This window comes from Gossypium arboreum, chromosome 2 (assembly GCF_025698485.1).
Source record: "Gossypium arboreum isolate Shixiya-1 chromosome 2, ASM2569848v2, whole genome shotgun sequence".
Classification (NCBI taxonomy): domain Eukaryota; kingdom Viridiplantae; phylum Streptophyta; class Magnoliopsida; order Malvales; family Malvaceae; genus Gossypium; species Gossypium arboreum.
In genome coordinates, this window is record NC_069071.1 from 3,756,787 (window position 1) to 3,767,942 (window position 11,156).

The 11,156-nt window shown below is 33.2% G+C and overlaps 1 protein-coding gene and 1 long non-coding RNA gene across 2 annotated transcripts; one reads left to right on the plus strand and one right to left on the minus strand.

Annotated features, from left to right (window-relative positions):
- Positions 1–1,173: 1,173 nt before the first annotated feature.
- On the minus strand, positions 1,174–4,076 carry LOC108467815 (growth-regulating factor 1-like). The gene is made up of 4 exons (XM_017768601.2): positions 3,393–4,076; positions 2,891–3,094; positions 2,370–2,703; positions 1,174–2,069 (listed from the first exon to the last, which is right to left on the minus strand). Exons 1-4 carry the CDS (start codon positions 3,748–3,750, stop codon positions 1,304–1,306), a joined length of 1,662 nt encoding a protein of 553 aa, XP_017624090.1. The 5' UTR covers positions 3,751–4,076; the 3' UTR covers positions 1,174–1,303.
- A 4,438-nt stretch (positions 4,077–8,514) lies between these two features.
- LOC128285403 (uncharacterized) lies at positions 8,515–10,572 on the plus strand. The gene is made up of 2 exons (XR_008275904.1): positions 8,515–8,679; positions 10,303–10,572. It is a non-coding gene; the product is annotated as an uncharacterized LOC128285403 (long non-coding RNA).
- Positions 10,573–11,156: the final 584 nt, after the last annotated feature.

Genomic DNA, 11,156 nt, shown 5'->3' on the forward strand with positions numbered 1-11,156 from the left:
AAGTCTGATTTTTTTTTGTCTAAGTTAAGAGTTGAATATAAAAATTATTTTCATACTGGTCCTAAATTAGGTTATTATTCTCACATTGGGGCTTGAATATTTTTATCCAAGTTAGTTATTAAACTTGATAATAATTCTCGTTTTGAAGCATAAACTTGTCAATTATTCCTAAATTATGGCTTGAACTTTAGGGCTTTCAAAAAAATATCATGAACTAATATAGACAAAAAAAAGTTCACGTCTCAATGTAGAAATAATTGCTAAGTTCAGAGCCTGACTTGGACAAAAATAATTTAAGCTTCAATGTAAAAATAATTGTAAGTTGAAGTCGAAAAAGTGATTTAACCCTAATGTAAAATATGTTCCATCTATGCACATCACATTATATACTCAATCCTGTACCATGCAAGGCAGAGAGTTCTGTTTTTAACAGCATTCAAACCCTATTTTTATCCCAAAAAAGAAAAAAACTATTGATCACAAAATCTTGCAGGGAATTTCACTTCTGTATATGTTACAAGGCTGTTTTAACAGCTGCCGACAAAAGGATATTTGTTTTTTGCAGACTGTTTGATGCTTGCTGACAAGGAAAAAAAAAGCATTTCTTTTTAGTGATACATTCTAAAAATTTGTGTTGTTAACCAATGGATTTACTCAGCTAATGTTAGATTCTTTCAAGACACAAAATCCTTGTTAAAATTCTTACAGATATTTTAAGGGTCCATATTCCAACCACAAAGAACTAACTGGACCAAACATCAAAATATTAGTTTCAGACTTTGGGTCCCCATGTTTTCAATTAGTATCATGATTCAAGGTCAAGCCACAGGGTAGGGTCAGTCGCTGGACCATTCTGAGCCAATGGGGTCAGTTAGCTGAGTGGGGAACAGTCCACAAATGTGCCTCCTGCTAGGAGTCCATGAAACTCTATCCTCTTTTTGTCATCTCAATAATGTTCCCAATCTACCAACTGGAAAACAATGGCAAAGGGGTCTGCCACATAATGCCCCATCACAGTCAATCATCAACATGTATTTTGCATATTATACATATATATATGTGTGTGTGTATGTATGAATATGATGTAAATTCTAGCACTATCATTTGATCAGTGCTTGACCCCACTTTTCCCTGTTAATCATGGAGGTTCTTCAATGGATAAAAGTTCAAATGTATGCAAAGGCCTTAAATCATATCATAAATCACTTCATACACCCACAAAGCTATGTTCCTACTAAAAGATTAACAAACTGAAAGTTCTTACAAGCTTTCTTCTAATGAACCTGATCCAAGCTCAGTTTTATTAGCTTCTGACTATGGAAGGAACCGAGGCAGCATCAAGGAGTTTCTTGTTGTTCTCAGCTATTGGACTGCTCCCTGAGCTGCTATTTGAAAGTGAACTGAAAGGCGTGTTCTGCAATTGTATGCGGTTGCCATCCAACCCTTCCGATAAGAAGGTAAGTGTCGATGAATTCTGGCAGTTACCTGCATTGTTCGTCGTGTTGTTTAAGATCTCTCCTAATGGACCTCCCATTGAACCTCCCCAAGATATTGGTATCCAGTTAGGTTGCTTTTTGGTTTGTTCAGTGATGTCATTGTTCACTCCTAAACCCATTTGGATCTGATCGAACTCCTGAACTAACCTAAGAGATGAAAGGTCGAGTTTCTCTTTCACTGGTGAGGACAAGGTTGATGAGAACTCTGATGTTACCATAGGAATAGACATCGAGAGTTGAGTCCAGTCAGGTTTTAACTCATTTGGCCAAGTAACGATAGAACGACTAGACTGATCCTTGGGCCAGTTATCAATGAATTGGTGAGGCGGTGTTTGATCTTGTGTTTCTTGACCAGTGAAGTCTAGGAACAGACCATGACCATACTCCTTAGAGTTCATGTAATAGCTTTTATGCGACGGATTGACGAGAGAATCAGAAGCAACATGTCCAAAATCCGATAGAGTTGATTCTACAAATGGAACACCTTGTTTTGTAATGGTGAATGTGGTGGAGTCATCAGATTTCAGGTTGGTGGTGGAAGACAACAACGAAAACCCCCGTTGATCTTGTATTCTGCCACAAATAAATCAGAACGGCAACGAACATAACGAAAGATCCCAACAAAAAAAAAAAAAAAAGTTAAATCCAAGCCTATACAACGAGTGACCAAGGTACCTAGCAAGGAGAATCCTAAGTCCCAACTACAAGTGTGGCCAATGTCACCAAAAGTAAAGATGGCACAATAGGGTCCTACTTTAAAGTAAAGAGAAAGGAACAGAAAAATACATGTATACAAACAGTTAAAGCATAATCATTATTAATATCAATGTAAGCAAGTAAAGCAACCTCAAAAGCAGAAAGCAAGTTTTTTACCTGTTCACAAGGGTGTCCGAAGAAGGATCAGCAGCACCAGACCGGTGCTGCAGTGCAATTGCGAGACTATTGGCTGCACCACCACTAGTTTTTGCCGATGCCAACAAAGAGGAAGACATCGACACCACCTTTGAATTAGTGGCAGTGTGGCCGGTCTGGCCTTCCACAGGCTTTCTTGAACGATGGCGGCCCCTGTTTATATGCCTTTCACAATACTTTTGATCAGCAACGGCATCCCGAGAGCAACGCCATTTCTTTCCATCCGTTCGACGACACCTCCCTGGCTCAGGATCGGTGCTGCCAGTATACCGCAGATGGAAAGAACCCCATCCCACTACATAAAAGCAACTCAATGATCAATGATGAAGACAAAGCAAGCAAAAAATTACTTTATAGCTAAAAATCACTTTTTTTTTTTTCATTTGTGATACCTATAGCTTTGGATAAAACTTTCTACAAAATATAAACAGATCACTGCACAAAACTGTTCGTTTATGCACCAAACAAGATAAGAACTTTACATGAATTATAAGGCAAGGATCCAACAGATGAACTGGTGAAGCCATAAGGGTAAAGGGATTTCTTCAAAGGTGTGAGCAAATTAGAAGGTACAGGCACATTAGACATGATGTATTTGTAGATCAATGCCTGGTGTTGTAGCTCAATCCATTGAGATGGAGTTAAAACCCCATGCATGGTTGCATTAAGGTTTCCACTACCATATCCTGAAACAAAACATTTAAGGGTTATAATCACTTGTCTGCAACATTTACTGTTTGCTACATATGTCCATTGTCCTTATTTTGCCAACTATTTTAATAATGTCAATGTACCCAATAGCAAGAAATGTTGGAATTAAGAATAAAGTAAATGTCTATGAAAAGACCTTCACTATCACATTGAAACAAATATGCTTAAACCCTTTAAACAAACCCCATTTTAATGACCAAAATCATATCACCAAGTACCATTTTTTTTTCTTTTACCTAAAAAATAAAAAATATAAACTTTCAAACACATTACCTGCATTTCTAGTATACATAGAGAAGTCGTTGCTTTGTGTAGTTTTCTCCATAAAGTTACCATCTTTTCTGATAAAAGGAAGTGCAGATTTGAGTGAAGAGAAGCTAATCATATGATCTTGTTGTTGTTGGGGAGTTTCATTAGATCTCAACAAAGGAATGCCTTGGTGCAATGGCATTGTCTTCGGTACCTTACAACTTTTCCAGTGATCTTCTTCTTCAGCTGAATCAGAGGATCTTTCTTGCTTTGTAAACCCGGATCCGAAAAGCTTAGGCTTCGACTCAACTGGTGGAGATGGAGATGGAGCTCCATTATTAGGACCCACAATACCATCCAAACCCAGAACCCCAAAATCCATATAGAACCAATAAACAAAAACAGGGCTCTAAAAAGCATGAGTTGTTGTTGATGATGATGATGACATGGAAGGGTTGAAAGTTGAAGCTTTGGATAAAAACAAGTGTTTGAAGACAGAGAAAGAGAGGAGCATCTTTAAAAGGACAAAGGGTGTTATGTTTTGGGTTTTTTTTCACTGTTTCAGATCAGATTTTTTTTTTTGGGGGTGGGGGGCGGTTCATCTTTGTAATGGAAGTATCACAATTTTAGAGACTGAGCAAAAAATATATAAAAAAGGGAGCAAACAAGGGTATACTATAGTACCACACTACACCAATATATCCCAGACATGTTAGCACATATTTATCCATGGTTTTTCTTTTATAGTGAAAAAAAAAAAAAGCATCCGTTGCTTTCAAGGAAAGGTCAAAGTTACAAAATTCTCCTTGTTCTAAGAGCTCCTCCTTCTTTTCGAGTTTATTTTTATATTAATTTTATGATTTTTTTGAGATTTATAGTTTTTCTTCTTAATAATATAAGAGTGTAATGTAATTTAATACTTTAATCTATATTTTTGTTGAGTTTAATTCGTTGCATAATGGTTAAATCTTTTAAAATAGTCGTATAAAGTATTAAACTTTATAAAAGTATATAAATAAAAATTTTTCACACATTTCAATCCAGTTTAAATTAAAACTCATGATAGCTAAATCAAATATTATTTGAAAAGAAAAAGATAATAACAAAAACATAATTCAAAACTTAGAGGCCCAATATGACTTTAAAGTTAAATTTTAAAATTAATTAATTTAGCCCATACTCATATATATAAAAATGAAGAATGATTTTTTTAACTTACTTGATGACATACATCGAAAAAGAAATAGCTCAATAATTTTTAATAGATTTTATCATTGATGAGTTAGATCTTATGAAAAAACGGAATGTGTAATTTAGGATGCCTAGTATTGAGAAATATGACTAAGGCCAAGTTTTTTTAATTTAATTTTGGAGTTATAATAATATTTATGAAATTTTTAGCAAAGTATTAGTTATTATTTTTGCATTTTGGAAAGAAATATTTAATTTTATACAACGTGATTTTTTCTTTTAATTTTTATAGTTAAATCGTTCATACTTTTTAAAAATATTAAATTATTTTGTTTGATAAGAAAAAAAATTTAAAAAATTGACAGTTTTTACGTTAAAAAGGTGGTTCGGATTTAAAATTCACCTCCTCCCTAATGACTAAGTTTATTGAAAAACCTGATTGATACTTTAAAATTCAATTAAAAGATTTTAAATTTAGGAACCAATTCAAATTTTAAATCTTAATTTGAGGACATATTGTGAAATTAAATTTTTGAATTACTGACTTAAATCCATTATGTATCTGTTTTTTTTAATTATTATGATTTAGTTATTTGTAATTTTAATAATACATGTAATTTTTTTAAAAATAATTAAATTAGACTTTTACTTTTGTTTTATATATATTTTTATTTTTCTTAAATCTATAATTTATTTTAATAAATTTAGTAACTACCATTTAGATTAGTACTAAATTAGAGTAGAATAACTAACTTGACAACTTTTGTATGATAAAAACTAACAATAAAATTTAACTTACTCAATGTAATAATAAAAAATATCAATTAAAGACTTATTTAAATGAGCTTTTTTAGTAATACGGTAAAATCTTTTACCTCACAATTATAATAATTAATTTTATTATTACCACTATTTATGACTTTATCAAAACTAAATCACAGATGGGGTGACGAAATTTGTATGCTTAAATCTTGGGTTAACGTTGGTTAGTGGGACAATCCCTAACTCCACTAGCCAACTACCTCTTACCAAAACAAATAATAAAAAGTTATATTAATTATTTTATTCAATATTAATATAAATAAATCAGGTAAGTAGTCAATAGGATTTTATTCTCTTTTCAACTAAGATGAAACTAGGAATATGAATATCCCACAATCAAAACTCAGTAAACAATAACGTTGATGCGAAAGAATAGAAGACCAACTCATTCAATAATAGGCAGGGTTTTCGTAATTAATGAATTCTGCTTTCAAGAAACAAAAGTTGGGTTTTGAATTAAAATACCTAATGCTTTACGGGCATTAATTGTATGTACTGTCACCCTTTATTGATTAACAACAAAAATGTCTTTTAGACTTAAATAATTCTAATGAGAGAATATAAGTTTTATATTAAAATTTGATAACTAGATTTATTATAATACTTGTATTTATTTGATTCATTTTAGTATTTCAATTTGATAATTAGGTTCATTTTGATCATTGCAATTGAAAAATATAGAAGTTCATCACTTGCAAATTTAAAAATTTATATGAATTTCTTGGTGATGGTGTGGTATAATACCATAGGGTCATATTCAATGTTTTAGTAATTGGATCAGTGACTGAACAGGTCAAACAAGCTCTTGGTTTAACCAGCTTGATCGGTTCAACCGCTAGACAAATAATAAATAAATAAATAAATAAAAATCTAAAAAAATCTAAAAAAATAAAAAAAATAAAGTTTATTAAACCAATTCAACTATTGATTTTTTCCCCGATTTTCGAGTTTACCAATTTCAAGTAATTTTTTCGTGAATCGATTCAACCCCTTTGTTCGGACCACTATATTGATCAATTCTTGATGCGTCTAATCCAATCATGTTCTAGTAACACTAGTCACATTCTCAAATATCGACAGAATCCAGTCTGGATGGTTTGGATTGTGTGCTGACGTACGATGGTAAGGTAATTACGTATATGTTCCGACAGCTAAAGCCACATGAATGTAATTATCCAACGCATGATTTAGAGTTAGCCATTGTGGTGTTTGCTTTAAAGATCTGGAGACATTATCTATATGGTAAAAAATGTTATATTTATACAAATCATAAGAGTATCAAATATCTTCTCTCCCAAAACGATTTAAATCTAAGATAGCGTCGCTGAATTGAGTTGCTGAAAGATTACGATTGCATAATCGATTACCCTATTGGGAAAGCAAATGTGCTAGCTAACGCCTTAAGTTGAAAGTTAGCATTTGAATTGAAAGCAATATTTGCTTTGTTGATAATTTGTGATGATGACAGCTTGTTAGTTAAATTGAAAATAAATCATGTGTTGATTGATTAGATAAAAGAAGCATAATATGTAAATATTAAGCTGGTAGAGAAAATAAAGCTTGTTCAATGAGAAATAATGAGAATTTCAACATTGATGTGAATAAAAAGCCTTCAATTTCGCAATCGAATTTGTGTTCATAGCGATGCTGAACCGAAGAAATTGATTCTGTGTAAAGCTCACGATGGTTCATTCGCTATGCATCCTGGTGGTGCAAAAATGTAGCATAACTTACAAGAATCGTATTGATGGCTTGGGATTAAAAAATAAATCATAAAGTATGTTGCTAAATGTTTGACTTGCCAACGAGTAAAAATTGAGCATCCAATTACCACTGGGCTGCTTCAACCTATCTCAATTTTTTAGTGGAAATGGCAGCGATGGATTTTATCATTGTTTTGCCAACCTTACTGAACAAAAGAAATGTTATATGGGTGATAGTGGACTGATTGATGAAATCTACTCATTTTCTAGTAGCAAAAACTAATTTGTCACTTCCGAAACTTGTTGAGATATATATGTTGGAAAATGTGTCCATATTTTAGTAAACATGTAACTATTTTCTATGTATTTGAACAATGAATAAATAAAGTTAATTTTATATTTCACTATTATATCTTTTGTGTTTTTGTCTTTCATGTTTTGAATACTAAGCGAAATTGTGACAAACAAATGTTAGCTCATTGATTGTCTAAGTTCAAACTGATAATAAGTGACACTATAAGAATGTTTACATTCTGAGAAAGACAACTTGCTTCAATAGATAATCTAAACAAGTTCATAACCCCGTAAAATAATCAAAGTGAGCATTTGATTCAAATACTCAGAAAGATATTATGTCATTTAAAATTCCAATTAGAGAGATGGCTAGCCTGGGCTATTGAAGCAATTGACTCCACGGGTAGAGACATAAATGTACTCACTGAAAGGATGATACATTGGATTGAACCCAAGTTGAATTAATTCAGAATCCGTTTGTGAATTAATTCACTTTTGACGTTCGTGGTGTGACTTAGCTAAATCCTGAGTTAGCCACTGATCATGCGTATGTAATTCATGTGCTTTGATATAAGTAGAAAATTATGATCTAAAGATGATCAAGTCGATAGCTGGTATGTTGGGTACATGACTTGTGTATGGCATGACTTTACTAGCAACAATGGAATTCATAGCTTGATTAAAGAGTTAATGATATCCTCTCATTGGAATTGTGTGAATTGATAAATATAAAATGTGGCTACTGTAACAGCCCGATTTTGGGCCTAGTCGGAACAGTAGTTTCGGGACCACTATTCCGAGGCCAGATAAAATTATTTTAGCATTATTTTGTGTTATAATATAATTTTATAAGTGCATGTAAATTTTGGTAAGTTAATTTTAGCGATTTCTAGTCCAATTTCGAAAAAGGACTAAATCGCGTAAAAGGTAAAAGTTGTGTTTTAATACCTAAAGGTGTTAAATTGCCTTGTATCTTAAATTGGGGGTCTTTAAAGTGAAATTAGGCCATTGAAATTGTGATGGCCGGCCATGGGAGACAAAAAACAAATTGTTGAAAAGTCAAAATTAGGTGAAGTTGGTCACCAATTTTGACTAGTTTTATTATTAACAAATTAAAAAGAAAAAGCAATCATTTTTCTCTTCTCCTCCACCGAAAATGGCAGAAAAAAAAAGGGGTTTTGAAGCTCTAAAATATCAGCCACTTACATCCCTTGCTAATGATGAAAATCGAGATTTGGACCTAGAACGGAAAGAAATCGATTAAGGGATAATTACGTCTTTTTTACCTTTGTGGTATCGAGGTAAGTTCATATGTAAATGTTGGTAACATAGTTATTATTTTAAATGTTTTGATGTTATTTAAATGATATGATAATTATTATGAGATATTATACTTGTGATAATTGTTTGATAATATGTCAAATTATATGATATACTTGGAAAATGTGAAATACTACCGAGTATTGGTATCGGCATTCCGTAGAAGATGGTTGAGACACATGATTGGGAAAAAGGTCCCGTTCAACCTTAGGAATAGATTAGGATACAGGTGACATGTCACTAGAATATTTAGGTATCCGAGCTCGTTGAGTTGAGTCCGAGTTCACTTATGGATGCGAATTTTCGAACTCGTTGAGTTGAGTCCGAGTTCGTGAGATGTAACTAGGCATCCGAGCTCGTTGAGTTGAGTCCGAGTTCACTTATGGATGCGAACGCCCGAGCTCGTTGAGTTGAGTCCGAGTTCACTTATGGGCGGGTTACATGGTAGCTTGGCTACATATGTGGCACTTATGTGCAAACTTTCCATGTATCCGAATTATATTTCGATGTGTTCAATGGGTAAAATTCTACTCAAATGGAGGAATACTCGAGATGAAAGGGACGTATTGATAAATGTTGTGAAATGGATACTTTGAACAGGTATGTACTTAACCCTCGGGTTGAAAACTCGACATAATAACAAAATGGTAAGATGGTAAATGAAAATGTGATATGAATGTCTCGGTGATGATTATACAAATGATGTTGTATTAATTTTGTGAACAATGATCATGAATGAGTAATTTAGCCTTGACAGATTTGAGTTATTGCAGTAGTGTAACTTTGAAAATACACTAAAAATAGTGGAAAATGAGTTAGAGGCAGAATAAAATATGGGATTAAAGCTTAATGAGTGTATTTTCACATGAAAGAAACAGGGGAAGAAAAAGAATTCCATATTGTGTGATATTTGAATTCTTGTGAAACAGGGTCTGAATGAATTCAAGATTCCTTGTTCTGACTTTAGAAATTCACCAAAACTTTTACAAAAATTATTAAGAGTCATACCTTACATTCATGGATTCCTTATTGAGTCTATTTTTAGGGGAAATAAACAGAATGGTCTTTGGAATTCTGTACAGGGATAATTTCGGTTCGTAGTGCATAGGAGTCAGAGTGGTCATACCCTGAAACAGGGGAGACTTTAACTAATAAACTGTACTAATTGGCCCAACCAAAAATTCTAGAAAAAAATTAGTAAGTAGAAATATGAGTCTAGTTTCAATAGAAATAGACGAGAACATTATTCGAGTCTTGTACTATGAGATAATTGAACTTTAGTACAGAAGGGTCGGAAATATCAGACAGTAAATCAAGGGTAACTTTGAGGAATAAACTGTACTATTTAGCTTAACCAAAAATTCTGAAAATTTTATGGAAGTAAGGAAAATAAGTCTAGTTTCAGGGAAAATTAACAGAACTTAATTCGGAGTTTCGTAGCTCCAGATATAAATAATTTAGTGGCCGTTGCTCAGAAAGACAACTTGTAGTGAACTTGAGAATATGTTGTAAACATTGATAAAACAAGTTAATGAGTGCTTATTGTTTTCATATGAACTTACTAAGCGAAAGCTTACCCCCCTCTTCTTTCCCATGTTTTCTAGAGTTTCCAGGTTAGCTCGGGTTGGAGGCCGTCAAAGATATTATCACACTATCAAGCTAACGCTATTGGTGTAGCGATTTCAAGTACTTTGAGCCTATGACATGTATAGGAGTTTAAATATTAGAGTATGTGATATGGCTTTAACCATATGTGTTGGCCTATTTGGATTATGGGGTTGTAAATCTATTTTAATTATGCATGCATGTGCTACGGTATTATGTGATGAGTTTATAATGATTATAGTATGAATGTGGTAAAGATGTGAGTAAAATCTATGATATCTATTGCATGTGCAATTGCCATAATCATGACATGTTAGGAATGTTTAAGTACCTAATTTTGCCATGTTGTATGTTATTGTATAAGTATGCGTGTATCTATTGTGAGTGTGACAAAATGGCTTGGAAAATAGCCTTGTATTTGCCCAGGTTTTTGGACACGGGTTTGGGACACGGGCGTGTCCCTAGCACACGGGCGTGTGCTCTATACCCACATCGGCGTATGAAGCCTTGATGCAAGAGATTTTCTAAATTTTTCATGAGTTCTCGGTTGGGTCCCGAACCACTCCGGATATATGTTTTGGGCCTCGTAAGCCCGTATATGGGACAAATTGTATGTGAAAATAAAAGTTTTTAATTATTTGAGATTTCATGGCCCTGTTTAGTATGGAAGTGTTAGTAAAAGTCAGGTAGCACCTCGAACCCCGTCCCAGCGTCGGATGCGGGCGAGAGATGTTACAGCTACGGTTGTTTTTTCTCAAATGATCAATTTATCACAGTCATTAGTTGACAGTGTTCATAAATCATTAAGAAGACACAATGGTTAGAATGTGATAAAACAGAATTGTATTCAGTA